The sequence below is a fragment of the Anser cygnoides genome, chromosome 27, assembly GCF_040182565.1.
Source record: "Anser cygnoides isolate HZ-2024a breed goose chromosome 27, Taihu_goose_T2T_genome, whole genome shotgun sequence".
NCBI classification, from domain to species: Eukaryota; Metazoa; Chordata; class Aves; order Anseriformes; family Anatidae; genus Anser; species Anser cygnoides.
In genome coordinates, this window is record NC_089899.1 from 2,893,338 (window position 1) to 2,911,573 (window position 18,236).

The 18,236-nt window shown below is 47.5% G+C and overlaps 1 protein-coding gene across 1 annotated transcript in view; it reads left to right on the forward strand.

Moving 5' to 3' along the window:
* Window positions 1-18,236, forward strand: part of PTPRS (protein tyrosine phosphatase receptor type S) — a 156,347-nt gene that overhangs the window by 71,421 nt on the left and 66,690 nt on the right. Inside the window, 3 exon segments of the mRNA XM_066983830.1 lie at window positions 4,328-4,473; window positions 5,432-5,573; window positions 13,451-13,639. Coding sequence (XP_066839931.1) covers window positions 4,328-4,473; window positions 5,432-5,573; window positions 13,451-13,639 — 477 coding nt within the window.

The window sequence follows — 18,236 nt, forward strand, 5'->3', positions numbered from 1 at the left end:
GTGCTTCATTCTGTTAGCCAAGCTGCTGTGACTTTTCCCTTCAGACTGTGTCTTCAGCCACAAACTGGGATAGCGTGGAGAAAGCTGTTCCTACCCTGTTGCATGGTTTTGGGGGCTAAACGCGTCCCCAGGCTCCTTGTCCACCTCCCTGTCCACCTTGCCCACATAAGCCCACCTGCAGGAGAGGCAGCCAGGTCTATCTGGAGACCAGTCTTAGGGGAGGCAAGGAAACCGGATCAGTGGTGTTCACAACTGCCTTTTTTTTCCTCCCCTTCAGCTGTTGGCTCAGTTACGTTAAGCCCATTTGTGCCTCTCTACCAGCACTCAAACCACCTCTGGGTTTTCCATCCCTTTCTCTGCCTTTGGCACCTGATGTTTCAAGCAGGCATATGGTGGCTGGCCTGTCTCCCTCACTCCTCATCCTCCGCCCGCTACTCACCATGGCAGCAGCTCCTGAGGGACATTTAGGTTTAAAGGGTGAGATGTCCCCTCCTTTTCCCCACTCCTACATCTTACAAACTTCCTCACTGTAAAGTTCCTCAGACTGGTTTGGTATCTGTGTATTAGTAACAGGAGGTGGTTTCTTTTTACATGACTGCATTTGAAGAACTTTTTCTGCTGCGGTGTCACATGAAAGTATGAAGGAAGGAGAGTCGAAGCAGCAACAGATTCCTCTTCTGTGAGGAAAGCTGCCTTGGTGTGCAGGGTACGTGGGCTGATGCCTTACCATGTTCCCCTAGTGTTTGTGCCGCAGGGATGAGTCGGAGACCCCACCCTTATCACCTCACAGCTTCTTCTCAAAGTCTGCGTAAGGATTCACAAAATCCCAGCAGTAAATGTGCGTCATGTCCCTTCTGAACAGATGCCGGGACCGCCCGTCTTCCTCTAAGCCTGTGCTTCAGCAAGTGAAGCCGACTGGAGGTTGTCTGCATGGGGGGGACCATGAGGGTGAGCTCACGGTCTCCTCAGCTGCCCTTGTGGCATTGGCCTTGACAGGGTTTAGGAGCAGAGGGGCAGGAGCAGAGCTCTCTGCGAGGTGTGACAGAGGTGGGTCGGGGGTAGTCAGTGTGGGTGCTGGTCGTCTTTGGGGATGCAGTCGCATAGCATGGGATGGAAGGTGGCTATACGTCTCTTCCTTACAATCCATGGCAACTATCCAGCGTGTCTCTTGCCCTGGCTGTTGCTTTTGGGAAGTGCGTGGGCAGTCGGCAGGAATAAAAGGTTTGGTTTAACTTGATGGCTTTCCATTAAGCTGTAGAGAAGAATCACAGGTACACAGCTGCCAGCTAGTCTTTGCAGCCTCCTGTCCTGAAACCCAGACCCCAGGAAACCTCTCATAAGTAGGAAAATTCTTTGAAGTTCCAGGTTTTTCCACTCCTGTTTTGATACTGCAAAAACCAAGTTCTTCTGCTTTGCAAGCTGAGAAAGGGGGAAAAGATAAATGTCTTGTGACCCCCAGACCTAGGTGGAACTCACTCAGGGTTTTCCAAGACTGACTTTTCTCAGCTCTCCCTAAGGGAAGTGATAAAAAAAGCTCCTGGATTGCAAGTATGTTGTCTGGAAAATGCCTGTCTCTGATTTTCATTTATTTATTTAAAACTGAGGCCCTGCAATCCTGGCAAATGAGGTGAAACACATAAGCCATTCTGAGTGTGCTGATAGTGTTTCACTTTCGCATGGCACCTTGTTGCTGCTTTTGGAGCCTTTCGAAGTGATTTGCAGAGCTGGAGCAGGAATTCTAGCTGCATGTTTCACTGCAAGCTGGACTTGGCACGGCAGAGCTGTAGCAATCCTACGCGGCACGTAGGAATTTGTTTCAGCTTTGTATCATCACCACCTTGCCTGCGATAGTGCTGGCTTTCTCTTTTCCAGAGGAGAGAGGGCTGTTCTGCAGTTGGTGTGGGCTGGAGTGACAAGGGGTGCATAGGTGGAGAGCGTAATGGGTGCTTTGGCAGGGGGAGGGGGAGAATCAAAGCCTGGAGCTCGGAGTCTCAGACAGTATCAAAAGCAATAATTTAGCTTTGATTTTCACTGATTTTCCGAGTGAGTAGCAAAATCTAAGGGACTACTTGTTAGGGATTTTTGTTTGGTTTCTTTCCTTTTGTCTCTCGTTCTCTGAGAGCTAGTTTATCGCAGGCAGCTCGGCATCGCAGTGACCTCAGAAAAGCAGCGTTCACAGAGCAGGTCGGCTTACCTGTTAGCACACAATGAGTCGACAGAGTTCCTAAAAAGGAACGCTGAGCTATGACTCCAGTTCTTTCCCTATTTGGAGCACCTTCACTTTCGTCAAGACAAAAATAGAACCTTATTTGTCCTTATTTGTGCTCTAATTGTACTGCTTGCACCCATTTAAATCTATATGCAACACTAAGGATTGTTAGGGGCTTGCGTTTTGGGAAATGAACTCGCATCAATAAAGTGCTCTTAAAAGCCCTGGCTGATTTTGGCTGTACCTTCAGAATTGACCTCTGCAAACTCTTCGCATTTTGAATATAGGAGAGCAGAGGAAGGAAGCGAGGTTGCAGGCAGAACGAGCATTTATATTTTAGCCCGAAGCAAAGTTTTGGTTTTGCCTTTCTTGGTTGGAAGACAAATTCCCAGGTGCCAGTGCCTCCAGCGGGACTTGCTTGATAACCTTTAGCAGTAACATTGCAAAGAAGATTCTGACCTCTAAATATAGATTTGGATATTTATATATCTGATGCTTTGTACACACAGCATTCGGTGGGACATAAACAGCTCCAGCAAATTGTATTTACCTCCAGCATGGAAACAAAGGCTTGATTGCATCACATGAGCGTGCTCCGTGCCTTTTATTTATATACTCCTGGCCACACCAGGCAGGGAAGGGGGGAATGCTGCCTTTTGTTTTTCGACCCCTAGAAGACCCTGGAGACTTCTCTTTAGCTAGCATTTGCCCTCTTCTTATGCTCTTCGGTAGCCTGTTTACATCTTGTTTTATAGACTCTGAGTGTGTACGTATAAACATACAGATTTCACAGTCATGTGGTCTCCTTTTCTCAAGAATAACAGACGGCAACTTTATGATCTGAGCGATTTTATTTGAACACAGCTGTGGCCTTGTGATTTAAATATTTCAATAAATTTTAAACTAACTAGACAAGAGGAAACTGTGCAGGGAAACAGGTTAGAGCGTGGAAAGAAGGTTCTCCAAGGACAGAGGCAATACGGGCTCTGCATGGATGCTCCTGGCCCCATGGTCTTCCCATCAGAAGGCCCTTGACACCTTCCTTGGTCAGAAAGCCTGTCCCAGCATCCTTCCCCTCCCTGCAGAGATGCTCTTGTAGACTGTTAGAAATGAATGGGAGTTCGTGTGGAAGGAAGGAGGGAGGGAGGGGTGCTGCAAGCTCCAGTGCTGTTCCCTGGGGTCCAGGCTAGCTAAAATGCAGCCCCAGGCTGCGTGTGTGTTTGTTCAGGCCTGCACCTTGGAGCAGCTGGGCATAAAGAGACTCTGCGGAGTTTTTGGATTCTTCCTTTAGCACTGTGAATTCTTCATCTTTCCTCAGATGTCTCGTGACGAGTAGGGGGAGAAGAGGGGAAGGGGGAACTGCAGGAGCAAACTGCAGACTTGGCTGCCATGCTCTTGTCTTGACAACTGGATTATTTTGAAGTGATAGTAACTTTCGTTTCTTGTGCTGTATCCTATCAACTTGCCTGTTCCAAAGGCTGGTGTGCCTGTTACCGTGTAAATGTACTGGTGAGGGAGAGGGAGAACATTTGGGGATGAAAACAGAGGTGCTACAAGCCAAGGGCGTTTCACATCCCAGGGCCACTGGCATCAGTCTCTTTCACACCATCATCCTCGAGATCTCTTTGTACCACATTTCCTGTTCCATGTGTTTCGTGGTCCTTTACTCACACTTTCCCCCTGCCTTGCCCATGTTCCTATAAATCCACCCCATTCTGTGGTGACTTGTTCATCTGCTGGGATCTGGGGAGTGCAATTCAGTGTTTCTAGATACTGTTTCAGTTCTACCAGCTTTTGGTGGTGATTCTTAGATGGGCTTTACATGGTCAGCTTTCCCTGTGCAAAACAGTTTAAAAGTCCACTCTTCAGAAATAAGAGGCTTTGCAAAATCATCCCCCTGGAATCTCTCTGTAGGATCAGGCCCTTAATAATTTTGTGATGTAAAATAGAGGCAAAGGCTGCTTGTTCCCAAAAGGTGAAGAGGTTTAATTTCATCCGAGATCATTAGAGAATAGCAGTGATAATGCTACTATTAACTACAAACAGTGTTTATTAGAGTTTGTCTGTCCTCGTGACAATGATTATATTTCTTTTTTGTTTTTGTTTTTTTCCTTAAAGGTCCCCCTGTGTTCATTAAAAAACCCGTGGACCAAATTGGTGTGTCAGGAGGGGTGGCCTCCTTTGTATGCCAAGCAACTGGAGACCCAAAGCCACGGGTCACCTGGAACAAGAAAGGGAAGAAAGTGAACTCTCAGAGGTTTGAGGTAAGAGACGTCCTTCAAATCAGTGTCTGTGCATGTATAAAGAGAGAGAGACTGACACAAAGCAGCTAGTGCTCTTTCGTGGCCATTCTAAGACCCAGTAATAGAGGGAGGTTTGGAATGGGAGGAGTTTTAACAGCAGAAAGAGTGAAATGCAAGTTTTTGGCCATGTCAACAGCCGGGATTGTTCCAGAGCAAGAGAGAGCTTGGCTTACTTACGTTATTGGAGTTTTTTCTGTTGTTTTGTTGGTTGTTTTTTTTCCTTCCCCATCCTCAGATACAATATAAAGCTGCCTTCTTCCCTCCCTAAGAAACTCCAGCTGAGCTGGTGGTAGTGCATCTCTGTAAATGTACCTTTCGTACCCATCCATGACTCATTATTTTAACCCTGGGACAGCCTGGAGTAAACATTACAGTTGCTGGCAGCCAGACCCAAGCAATTGGTATTGTTTAGATAGAAATGAGAGTGGAGGAACAAGAACTAGGAGGTCATCCTGTGGAATTCGCTGTGGGACTCTGTCCTGCCAGGCAGCTGTGTGCTGAGAAGAGCTTTGTGGCGTTAGTTGCCCATGCAGATGGAGGAAGGAGGTGGGGATTCATTTTTATTTTGTTTTCACTTGGTCAGTTTCCCTGTGCTTAATTACAGTTGTACGCTGAACACCCACCCTGTGCACACACTCACCACAGCTCATTATTTCAGAGCATTTGAGATGTATGTATCAGTTTTTTTGGGTCAGTGGTCAGGGATGGGGTTTGATGTGGAACAGTTCTCTGCTAACTTGAGGTCAGTGGAGAGAGAAACTGCCTATGCTGGCCATGTGCAGGGAGTTGCAGGACAGCTGAAGTGTGTTTTTGAGTGTCTGTGTTTGGACATGGGCTGGTGCCTCCTTTAGGAGCAGGAATGAACCTCCTAGTTACAACCCAAGGATGCTTACTGTCTCTCTTTTCCTTTGTTCTCCAGACAATTGAATTTGATGAAAGTGCAGGTGCTGTTTTGAGGATCCAGCCACTCCGGACTCCCCGGGATGAGAACATTTACGAGTGTGTTGCTCAGAACCCTCACGGGGAGGTTACCGTCCATGCCAAGCTCACCGTCCTCCGAGGTAAAGATCGTGCCTGCCTGCCCTGTGTCAGCATCATGGGGGAGAAGGCCCCCTTGAGCTTCTCCCTTCCTTCAGATGAGTGGGAACTGTCACAAAACACATGGCCGAAGGACAAAGTCCTTCCTTTTTGATTTGTTGGACTTGTCAGATGTTTGTTCTTTTATCTCAGAGAGTCATAAAATTGCAACGTAAGAAACAAAGCTAGACTGCTTGCTAAAACCAGACCATTCCGGAGGTTTGACTGGAAGATGAGCTGAGGTTCCTTCCAACCTGAATTACCCTATGATGCTATGATCTTCCCTCGCCTCCAATAGAAATTTCCTCCCCAGGTTTACAAGCAGCACCAGAGATCCTTTGCTCTGTGCGCTCTCTGAGAACACAGTTCCCCTCTCCATTTTGTTCTTTTTTTTCCACTTGTCCCCGCTCTAGAGGATGTTTACATGGATGCCTCCTTCATGTCATCTGTTAGAAATATGCTCTCTGAACTTGATGTGGGGGAGGGAACAATATGCTGTTGCTGTGGATGCCTCTGGATGTTTTCTGTTATTACCCTGGAGATCTGTAAAATTGCTTTGTGAAACGCTAAACTAGGCTGCTTTCTAAAACTGACCCACTTCAGGAGGAAAGATGGATGGTGATCTCCATTCAAACCACAGGGCAATGCAGGTGATCCTGGCAGAAAAGCCTGGCGGGGGGTGGTGGGTCACTGCCTGAGAGCTCCTGACGGGGACTTAGCTTGGGAGCGCTGGCTGTGGATGGAGCCATCAACAGGAGGTGGTGTAGAAAAGCTGCAGGCTTTTGGATGGGGACACTTGTAAGAACAGTCACTTCTGCAGTGAGCATCGCTGACTCCAGTTTGAGGTGCTCCAGGCATTATGTGGTCCTCCTAAGAGCAAGTGGTGGCTCTGACTGAATGCCAGTTGCCTTTTCTTCAGCAGTTCCAGTGTTCTCGAGAGCATCTGGAGTCCTTTTGTTTGAAGAGAGAGCGAGCACATCCCTAATAGTGCAGGGCTGAATTTGTGTGCAAATCCCCGACGTACAGCAATAACTGAAGACCAGGCGTAAAGGGCACGTGGCAAAACCCTTTGTGTCCCTTCGTAGCAGGAATATCCCTTCTGCTGCCCACCTGGCAGGCTCGGTGTTGTCAGGATGCTGCCTTCCTTTGAGCATGCGGGCCCGTGGTCCAGTCATGCCTGACAGATTTGTGTAGGTGCACTTCAGTCGTTGTGCTGCTCCTCTGCCTGGCGTGGCATTTAACCTTCTTTTAGCTGCGTGTGGTGGGCTGTAGCTGTCAGGAGGCTGGAACAGCGCTCTGTGACAAGAGCGTGTCGAGCTGGGCGCCTCGTTCTTCACACTTATTCCCGTGTATTCTCTGGAGCTGTGATGGGTTGGGAGAGGTGCCCCTGTGATCACATGCAAAATCCCTACCCCTACAATGTAGCTGTGAGCGGTGGCAAGAGAGAAAGTGTTCCTCCAGCTCCTGCTCTCACAAACCCTCTGGATCTCACATCATTTTTCAGGCACGCTCTACCACAAGAAAGCTGCAGCGTATGGGAAACGACGAGCCGAGCTCAGTGGCTGTCCCTGGGGACAGCGCTTCTCTGTACATGTCTTTTTGCAGCTCTTCCTTCCGGTACCAGCATCACACACGTGTCAGCTAGAGAGACAGATGACAGAACAGGAGCTGCATCTCCCCGCTGCCTGCCTAATTACTCTCTTTGCTGATCCCACCAGAACATTATTACCGTGTGCTTTGCTCCTGGGCGGTGGTGCTTTCACGAGCACTGCTTCTCTGTTTGCCTGACAGGACCGTGTTGGGTAGCTTTGTTAGCTGACCGCGCACGAGCAGCTGGGGCCCCCAGCTCGGGATACCTGGGGAGCAGTAAGTACCTGCAGGCTGGGCCAGCAAGTTTGTTGGAGAGCATCAAGGAAGCAGTTTTTGTAGAATACCCTCCCCTCCCCTCCTCCACTGGAGTTATTCCATCCTTAATCTTTCCTTGGCTTTCACATAGCACGTATTTTCTCCTCTTTATGCTCTTTTTTAAGTGCTGGGAAAGTTAAAAGGGCCGAGCACAAGTCCACTAATCTCCACAATAACAATTTAGCACGCTGGCATCTCTTCCTCTCTTTTTCCTCCCTGCTCCTGCATTCACCCACTCTCCTGTTTGTCTTTTCTCCATCTTTCCTTGCAATGCCTCCTCCTCTTTTCTGTCTTCTCTCACTTTCAGAGCCTAATGCTTAGCATAAAGATGGGGGCTGCTGCACAGCTTGGAGATGAATGTGAGCTGTCATCTGCAGAAGCTGCCACCTTGACATGTTTTGGAGTACGGAAACCTGGGCCCCAGCTGTTACAAACCCTGCAGAACGGGGTTTGGTCTAATTCTGCAGCCTGTGGCTGTGCTGTTATAATCAGAAGGACATGTGTGTACCTTCATGTAGTACGCATGTATGAACAGTTACGGGATTTCCTTAACGCCGGTGCAAACAGTCTGATGAACAGAAGGGAAAAAAATACATTCTTCCCTCCTAGATGCAGCTGCTGAAGGGACTGGGAGTAAACCCCTCTCCGGTTATCCACAGGACTGCTCCTGGATCGGACCCTGGTAGAAATCCACGTGCATTCACTTAAAAACAGGAAGCTGCAGGAGAGGAAAACCTTTGGGAGCTTCTGGGAAGCAGAGCTTGTGATGGACACCGTTCAACTCGCAGTCTCTTAGCACCAGCTCTGCTGGCTTCTTTGTCCATCCTGTTCTGGTTCTCAAGGGATCTGAGTTTTGATAGGGCTGTGGAGACTCGCTGCGCTTCCCCCAGCTGGCTGGACACAGCGCCTGCAAGCCTGGTTCCTGCAGAGCCCAAAGAATAGGAAAGAAAGTGGTTTGGGGAAGCATTGTCCAGTTATTGTTGACTCCAGCTGCTGTCGTTTTTCGTAATAACTTAGCAGAAAGGAAGCTGGTTGGCACAGGCACCCCAGCTCCCAGGTGGTATTGTTCCTCTAAGCTCCACACTCCCAGGAAAGATTGACGTAATTTACTTTTTATTATTATTATTATTGCTTCCTATGTAGAGATTATGGTTTCCCTCCTTCCTAGTGGCCTGAGGCAGATTCTCGTGCTGCAGGGGACTGTCCTGTGCTGCCAGCAGCTGACTGGGCTGCGAGTACGGGGGAGCCTTGCTGCAACCCTCTGCCTGCACTGCCTCTGCTGCTGGGAGGCAGCAGGCTGGGTTTGGAGCAGGGGCCGGGCAGGGCTTGGCTCTTTGCTTTGTTGAAGCTGATAGAGTTCCACGGGGGTTACCCTCTGTGAGCTGTTAGTAAATGCAACATGAATTGTACACTGTACCCATAAAAACCAGTGCTTGGTCCAGATAAACGCAACGGAAGAAAATTTACTGTGCCCTGATAGCTCGCTGCATAGTGGCCGATCCTATCTGTTCCTGAGGATTACTGCACTCTGGAAAATTGAGGAAAACTGGCTATTAGACATGTAAGGGCTGTGGTGGTTATTACCGGTATATGGTGCAGGCTGCTGGGGGTGGACATTCAGAACTTTTTCGAGTGATTCCCTGTTGCTTTTTTATGAAGTGTTCATTTCTCTAACAATCCTGGCCTGAAATGTTCCTCACACATTTCCTACTCAGAGAGGACATCTGGTATGGGCTTGTGTAACGTTCTAGCAAGACTCTGCTGGGTTGTTGCTTTTTGTAATTGCTGGCTTTTTATCAGCAAAAATAAACAAAAATCAGTTGGAGATGCTCAGCAGAAAGCAGCGAGTCCCACGGGAGCACGTCTTAAGGAGAAGCTGGCCTCTCTGAAATGTTACCTTGCCACTTGAAAAGCTCTTGGCAGACTTGCTTCAAATTTGACTTGTTTTTCTGTTCTTGTAATGACCTGAAGATAAGGCCAAGTAGCGAGCAGATTAGTCCTGTACTTTATGAATAATGTCAGACCAATTTTAACTCAGATGCCTTTATAAGGAGTGTACGTAGGGGCACGTTGTAGGGAAGGCAATGAATTACCTGCACTGCTACAGGAGCCAACATGCATATCGAAGTCTCTATAGACCAGCAAATATTTAATAACATTGTTAGGCTATTTAGCTATTTTCATAGCAAAACTCTCAATCATAATACATGGAATCAACAAACAAAGCATGTATTATATATCCTGGCATGTATTAAAATCGTCTTTAGCTGTGTAATAGCAGTTGTCTAAGGCACGGGGACATACATATTGATGGCAAGAACTTGTTGATGTAATTTTACAAAATGCACGATGCAGGGATACCTGCTGGGGAGGGCGGTAGCTGTAAGGTGCTCATTAACTTAATGAAAAAAACAGGAATAAAGCTTAGGAGTACTGGAGTTTGATCCAGATTCTGCTTCAAATTAGTGCCACTCCAGCTGCTTCATCTCTGCGTTTTTGGCTCTTACAGCTTGAAGTGAGAGTAGTCGAGTCAAAAAATTCCTCCTCCTCTTCTCTTCATCAACATCCTCACCGTGCCTTTCTGCATTCAGTACGTAGCGCGTCTGTACATGCTCACACCCTCATTCTCTTCTAAATTATTAAACAACTCTGCACAACCTGCGGGAAAAAGAGCAGCAGCAAGACCCGCCTTATCGTTCTTCATCATCCTCATTTCCAGCACAGCTAATTATCTAAACACGGAGGTGCCGCCTTCTAGAGTGACAAAGAGGTGCCAGGTACCGGTGTCTCCTTTTGCTGTAGCTGGCGACCTTTGCTTTATCTGTACGAACATGTGTGTGTCAGCACGTGTGTCCTCCAGCAGGATTTATTATAAATGAGTGCTGAAGTGCTCTCCTCTCCCTGCCTCCCTCCATCTCTCCTCCCTTACTCTTTCTCACTCTTTGTTCAGTGGCCTTGAGGTAATTTATCTGCTTTTCCTTAAGGGAGGCCCTTACGCTTCTCAGGCTAAGAGCAGGTACGAACAAGGTGTTTTGGAGGCTCTGGCAATACGGTAAGTGCAGCACGTGAAAACATTTGCCTGCGTAAGCCAGCATGATCTGCAGCAGCAGGCCAGATGTGCCCTCAAAGCATCTTCAGCTCGCATCTTGCTTCTTTTGTTCTAGCCAGTTTCCTGGGCTGCTTTTTGAAAGAGAATTCACGACCCGAACCATTCCTTATTTATTTATTTGTTAACAGGTTTGGGCTAGTGTTTGGGGATTGAGGGGGAGGGTGGCAGGGCATGCGTGTGCATGTCTTGTGGGGATTGAGTTGAGACTGTAATTGCATTATTACAGGGAATCCAATTGTTAGGGGATGAAGCCAGCTTCACTTTCCTGGCAGGAAGGAAATCTGAGCCCTTGAATCAGTGCAATATGTGATGTTCAGAGATGCTTCCTCTGCTGATCTGATCCTCAAATCTGATCACGCCTCTAGTCGCAGTTGTTTTAATTAAACTCAGAGGAATTCTGCACAATGTGCTGCAAGATTAACATTTTTGTTTAATTAGAAACACTCGGTAATAACGGTTGTAGCGAGCCTCCCCCCAACACGCGTGCACATACACGCACACACGTGCACACACACGAACACGCACACCCTGCCAGTCAGGAGGGCTGTCCTCTCTGTGGATTAATTGGCTCGTGAAATTAACGGGCACGGGTCTGAGCCAGGTGGAGGAGCATCACCAGGGAGCAGGATAAAAGCAGTAATCAATAATGATGTCATCTGCAGCCAATGCGGCAGCAGCTCCCCGGCTCCTTAACAACACACCACCGCCTGGTTAAATAGGAGAAGGGAAGAGAAGACGTTAAAAGCCTGGCTGAAAGCTGTGCAAAGGCAAAGCAATTCCCAGGGCCCTTCTGTCCTGAGCTCACTCCGGTGGGGGCTGGGGTTTTGCAGCACGCAGGATCTGCAGGAGCAGGCGCTGGAGACTCCTGCGATGCCCAAGCACAGCCTGGTGAACTGACATCTCAAAGCTTTGCTTCAGTCCCTTGTTAAAGACGTTTGTGTCTTTTTTTCGAATGCGATACCCCGGTTTAGAGGCGTTTACAGAGGCACTGAAATGACTGCCCCTTTATACAGCTGTAAGTTTGGCCATACTAGGAAATCTGTATTACTTCAGCAGTTATAAGCCGGTACGTGTTGCTGTTTGTGGTCAGATTCCTTTGATATATGAGGAGAGGTGTGGTTAGTACATTTCACTCTCCAGTGACTCATAATAGATGCTTTATAGCTCTCATAGCAATGGTCAGAAGAAGGAAACAATGCCCAGTTTTAAACACACAATTGAGGCATTTAGAACCCTTTTCTCCTCCGCAGTAGCTGTGCAGTGCTAATAATGGTATTAGACAAGAATTTCGTGGCCTGGGGTATCAGAGCACCGCACAAACATTTGGCTCTGCCTTCGTGATCTTCGTAGCTTTCCAGAAGCTGAGTGAGAGGCACGGCAGTGGCGTAACGCTGACCCATGCCTCGTGTGTTCAGAGCGTGTGTACACCAGTACTGGGATCTGGCAATTCTGCTTTGCTGCTACACGAAAAGACACCCACCATAGCGAGGCCACCGGGTTTCTCTTTCGTTCCGCTGTCTCTGGGCTCAGCCATAGGTAGTTTGGCTCCATCGCTTCTGACGTGCAGTGTGCCAGGAGCAGGAAATGAGCTCTCGTGTTTGCAGTCGGCAGGGAGGATTCCCAGCCTGAGCATCGGGACGGGGTTTCCATCCCATCTCTGCTGCCATCACAAGAGCTCCCATTGGTTTCAGTGGGGGGCTGGTGGTACCTTCTGTTGCTTTTTTTAAAACCCCACCTTTTTTAAAGCCCAAACGCTTTATATGTTATTTCCTTTCTGTTACCTCAGCTGCTTTTGGGATGGATTCGATGCTATAGTATCCCCAGGCTGTGATTCCTTAACGCGCCTCATCTGTAATGACAGAGAATCCCCGTAAACTCTCTGCCTGGTGCCCACATCCTCCCTCAAAGACAGATTTGCTGTAAGAAAAAAATGTCATGTTCCTGAGCTGTAGCAGCCAGCGCAGGCCAGGTCTCTTCCACGTGATGTAGGAGGTCACGCCAAAGATTATGGGGGACGCACTGGGGTTTTGTATTAGTTATCACAAATTAGTCAACATCAGTTAGGATTGCCCTCCTCGCCCTCATTAGTGAAGGCAAAGGCAAGGCAGAGGAAGCAGGAAGCTCTCTTGAGCCTGTCTTCTAGGTGCTGGTGCCACATCCCTCTTCTTCTAGGGCAGCAGCACTCTGCCTAATAAATCTGGAAATCACACCCTGTCTGCCAGCGCCTGGCTGACTGTCGTTGTGTGTGTCCCCTCTGGTGCCTGCAGCTGGATGATATTTTCCTCTCCTTTCCCTCCTGGTTTCCACTGCGCCTTTGACATTCCTTTTCGCATAGTCACTTTCATTATTCCTCTGGTGCAGCGTGTTTTGTGTTGTGGGGTTTGGCGGGGGAAGAGGAATCGCTCCTTTCTGATGTGACTGCGTGTGCCGTGCTCTGCAGTACGGGGATCTTTGCCACGTGTGTGCACAGCTTCTGCTGTAAAACCAAAAAATGCACGTCACCTGCCTGGCAGAGGGACTCGGTGCGAGACCCGGAGAAACTTTGGGGTGACTGAAGCCATGCCCCAAAGCTTTTTTGAGTAATTCATTGTAGATAACTGTAAAATTTTCTTGTGGGACATTAGGATAGTCAAACGTAATGGACAAGTGAGGAAGTTTTACTGCATAATGTGTTTCCACGAGTCGGTTGTGGACCATTTGCAGTAGCCTTCTTTTAAGTTGCGTTGCCCAGGGTATTGGGCAGCTCGTCTGCCTGGTGGTTTTCTCAGCACATTCCACTAACAGATCCTTCAGCTGCCTTGGCCCGGCTGTGTGTGTAACCACTCTTCTGTTGCTCTCTCCCACCAGAGGACCAGTTACCTCCCGGGTTCCCAAACATCGATATGGGGCCCCAGCTGAAAGTGGTGGAGCGGACGCGAACAGCCACAATGCTCTGTGCGGCCAGCGGGAACCCAGACCCCGAGATCACTTGGTTTAAAGATTTCCTGCCTGTCGACCCCAGCGCAAGCAATGGGAGAATAAAACAGCTGAGATCAGGTAAGGTCTCCGTGCGAGGCTGGAGGATCAAGACCTAGATACAGCTGTGAAGAGAATGCTCAGAGGTTCCTGGAACAGAGGGGGGACCTGCAGACATGGGCCTACTGGTGTGGATTGGGGCATTAGCTTTTCTTCACTTCTAGGACTGTTCTTACCCAGGGAGTGTTTGGAGTGTTTTTCCCTCCATCCCATCTTCCTGCCCTTATCTGCTGTGTAGTTGGCATAAAGGAAATCACAGCAGGGAAGCTGGTTCTTGTGCAGGAGTGTAACCAGTCCACTTGCCTCCTAATGATGCTGTTCAAGCTCAGGGGGAATTGGGGACTGGATAGGAGCTGAGTGTTTCCTCCTCAGCCCAAGACCTGGGTAAGGAGGAAAAAGAACCTCTACAGCAGACAGCATTGTAGGCCACACATACCTGGTGCAGGGTCCACAGCTGAGGCAGCCTCTTACCGTCGAAGTATGACCCTGTTGGTGTAAATTGAGCCTGTCGAGCTGGTGTCGAAGAGCAGCTTTTGCAGGATCTCTCTGGCATCGAGTCCCTGCAGTCATTGCTGGAGAGCAGTTGTGAGCATTCTCGAGTGACCCCTCGGTGCTCAGTGGCAGTGCCCATGGAGTGGATCTCCATGAGCAGATGTACCCCAGCTCCGTGGCTCTTGTCAGTTCTCTGTCTTTCCCCATCTGCTTGTCCATCTGTCTCTTTTGTTTGTTTTATGTTTGTTGCTTTTTGTGTGTGTCAATGTGGCATCTCTTAATATTCATCTTCCAGGAGCTGTTTGTGTACTTGTTAAATATCCTATTCACAGTGTGAATGTGTGTGTGCATGTGAGGAGGGCACAGGTGTATTTATTTTTGAATGCTACTGGTAAAACACTTTCATTTCTCAACTTAAAAAAAAAATAGTATCTCTCTGAAAATATGCAAATATGAAACAAGCTGTGGAAGTTTTGCTTTTTGACAAAAACGAACCCAAGCCATAATCCTTTTCAAGTACTTCTTGGACTGACTGCTTTAACCCAGCCTAAAGAAAACGTGCCTATGTGGTTGGACCTAGCAAGTCCTAGCATCGCTTCCGCTACTCAGAACGTTCCTTTGGCCAAGAGAGAGAGAGCACTTGCACGGGTTTTTTTGATTGTTTTGTTGTTTTTTTTGGAGGCAAAGGAATGTCACTGTCGTAGGCAAAGGGAGAACAGAGGCTTCAGAGAAGCAACTGGTATTGCTCTGTTCGAGTTAGACATTTTGCAAGTCAGCCGGTCGAGTGGTAGCCAAATAGTTCTGCCCAGATCTCTGCTGGCTCCAAAGAAATCCAGTTCTGAGTAGGGTAGTGCTGGATCTGAACATCAGAGGACTTAACTGCCTGGTCTGTCTCTAGACCTGTTTAGCAAAGAATCTATATAAAGATTTTTAGTTCTGTGGGCCACTGGTGGTAAAGGCTCAGTTTATTTCCAGTTCAGCGTAGCTTTTATACACCTGCTTCTTTATTCAGTGAAGCAAACTTACAAGCAGATACTTAAGCTGCTTTGTTAGAATTAGAATGGATTGTTGAGTCCCACAAACACAGATGAGATTGACCTCCCTGTTTTATTGTAACAGCTGAGTCAAATGCAAATAAAAAAAATCACTCGGCATAAATAATGAGAGGTAAACTAGAATTATATCATGCTCTGTGACCGTGATCTGAAGTGTGAGTAATGCACAGGCAGATTATTTTTAATACATTTATCATCTTGCTAGAATGCCTTTATATTCCTTAACTGGATTTGATCTGATGTTTTCCTTAAAGCCACCTGAGTGCTGCATTTTTTTTCCAGCGAATTGGTTAGCCTCAGAGTGAACCCTTGACCTTTCTGATAAATCTGAATATACCTGCTGAGAATTAATCTTATTTACAGTTTCTCTGAATTAGTAAACTGGTGAAAGCCTGAAGCATCCCTGTTGTCCTTTGGGGCAAAAACCTGTTGCTTCTGTGAAAGGGAGTGCACAGACTCCTGGTCACGGCAGAGGGCTGAAATTCAGGACTTCTGATTTCTCCTCCTATCTCATCTACTTTTATGGCCTTTCAAAACCTGCGTGTTCTATGATGCAAAGGCTTATGAAAGTGGAAAACATTAACATTAAGGTCATCCATACTTCGTTAGCATTTTTGTCAGTGGAAAGCAGTTTTTTAAGACCGAGGGAAAGGAGATTGAAGTGTGTGTTTGTAACGTGGGTGTGACGTGCAAGGCGATGCCTGTTTGAATGCTGGCGACGCTGCTAATGTCAGAACTTAATGTAATGCATTTACCTTTACAGAAAGCAAACTTTGCTTCCAGAAGTGTAGTGCTAGCACACGTTAGGGTATTGGATGCTTCAGGACACTGCTAATGAGCTTCAGTGTCTTTCACATACAGGTCACCAGGATGACTCCAGCCTGGCTTCTTGGAGATTAACAATTAGAGCCGACTAACGGGTGGTTGATGAGCCCTGTGTGAATAGGAGTGCAGGGAGGAGGAGTGCCCCTGGTACTAAATCACAACTCGGCGCTTTGCGCTAGCAGACTTAGTGTAGAAACCAGCAACGGTGTCGGCTCTGAAGGCTTGGCTGCGCCTTGCTCCCCGACAGGGAGCAGTTCAGGGGCAGGCGACCGAGCAGCAGGACAGGACAGTCCCCCAGGTTCTGCCCTGGAGAGGAAGCCATCAGGACAGCATCCACGCTGCTTTATTACAGAGGCTGCTAAGAACCAGGGAGGGCGTTAATAACTGAACTTGTATTGATGTATGAGTTAGTGGCAAACATGCAAATTAGCTCATTAAATGTACAAGTGAAATGTCACACACAGAGCTCCGCAAAATTGGGTGTCCATGTCCAGAGTTAGTTCTCATTTATATTAAAACAACTAAATGTTTCTCTGGCAATATAAATGGACCTCTGAGAGCATGGTCATTATATTTACATCATCCTGTGGACCCATTTGTGTTAAGGGTCTTCAGTATAACTGAGAAACAGGTGATGTCATTAACCATAGTGCCTTTTTTCTCTATCCACATTCCTTTTTCTCTCTGTCTCCAGATATTCTTTCCAAGCAGCTGGAAGCCTTTTAATATTTGAGGGTTTTGGCTGCACAAAAAGTTTAATTGTCAATCAAACAAGAATGAGAAAAAAACTCTGTCTAGCCTCCCATTTTCCTTAGACTTAGAACATCTCAACCTTAGAAACCCAGGTTATCTAAGAGTTTAAGTGGTCTCGATGGTGGACAACAAATGGATATTTCTGCTTAGCACTGACACAAGCGATCTCGGGATATTTTGAGTAGAAGCCAATGTCCTTTGCTCAGCCGTGCCACCTAGGGGGGAAATGGGAGACAGCCTGAAGCCGACTTCTTACATCATAGAAACACTAAAACCTTTTGTGTCTTGTGTGTTGTCTTCTGCTTTCTAAATAACTGGCTATAACAAACTTAATTTTTTCTTTTTTGTCTTTTTTCACTATTTTTTACACTCAGAGACCTTTGGTAAGTTTGTTCAATTAAAAAAAAAAGCTAAACAAAAAACCCCAAACCTGCTAATACCCAGATTTGTAACCCTTACCTTTAAACTAATTCCTTTGTAACAGCTTTTTGAGAGGCATGCTATGCATTTCTTCTACTAACTCTTTCAGTAGGGATCTTCTGCCCTCTTAATGAATTTCTGCAGGGGTATTGCAGGCTACAAAAAGAATAATAATCATCCTAATTAATATATCTGTATAAAGAGATAACAGCTAAATATGAACCTCCTAACATTGGATAGATTTTTTTTGTAACTTAGCAACAGTTGTCCTGGAATTCCCCAAATACACAATAGCTTGTACCCTGGAACTGTGATAATTGTGTTCACACCTGCAGGAGGTCCTGGAGTTTCACATCTAACGGGGTTATTGGCGTTTTCAGAAGGGAGAGGTGGGGGTGCAGCATCGTCAAATTGAAGCTGTTAATCACAGGTCATTGGCTATTGGAATGAGTTGAGCAAAGGAAAAGCCCCCCCTCCGCATCATCCCTGTCCCTCGAGAAGCCAGGAGCCTGTCTGCAGAGCTCACGTCACATTTCCTCCTCGTGCCAAGTCCCCTTTTGTTATTAAAGCTGTAGCAATTGCAGCTGTCAGCCAGGATCCGGCATTTTAAAATTGCAGAAGACCCTTGATGATTGCTTGCTTGTTTAGAATAGAAAGCTCTCTCCAGCCCTCAGGAGAGGAGCATAGCACACACATGTTCACACACGTGGCCTGACAGAAGGTGGGGATGTGTTTTCTGTCATTGCCATGGCAATGGTGACTTTCCTCCTCTCCCTGTTTTCGAGGCTTGGAGAATCCGTAGGCAGCTTGCTGGGTGGGAAGAGTCAGAGGAAGGGATGGTGGAAGAGCAGATCCCGTCCTCTCTGGCACTGGGGGACACCTGCATGGGGCGTTCTGCCTGGCACCATCCTGGCCCTTTCTAATCCAGAGGCAAGTGCTGTATGGGGTCCGGTGCCTTTTGCCTCTGCTGTTTAACACTGGGCTGGCCATCTGGGCTCGTGCAGCCCCAACATTTGCCCTAAACAAGCAGCTTTCCTGTTTGTGGGCGGTTGTGGAAGGCAATATGAATAGTT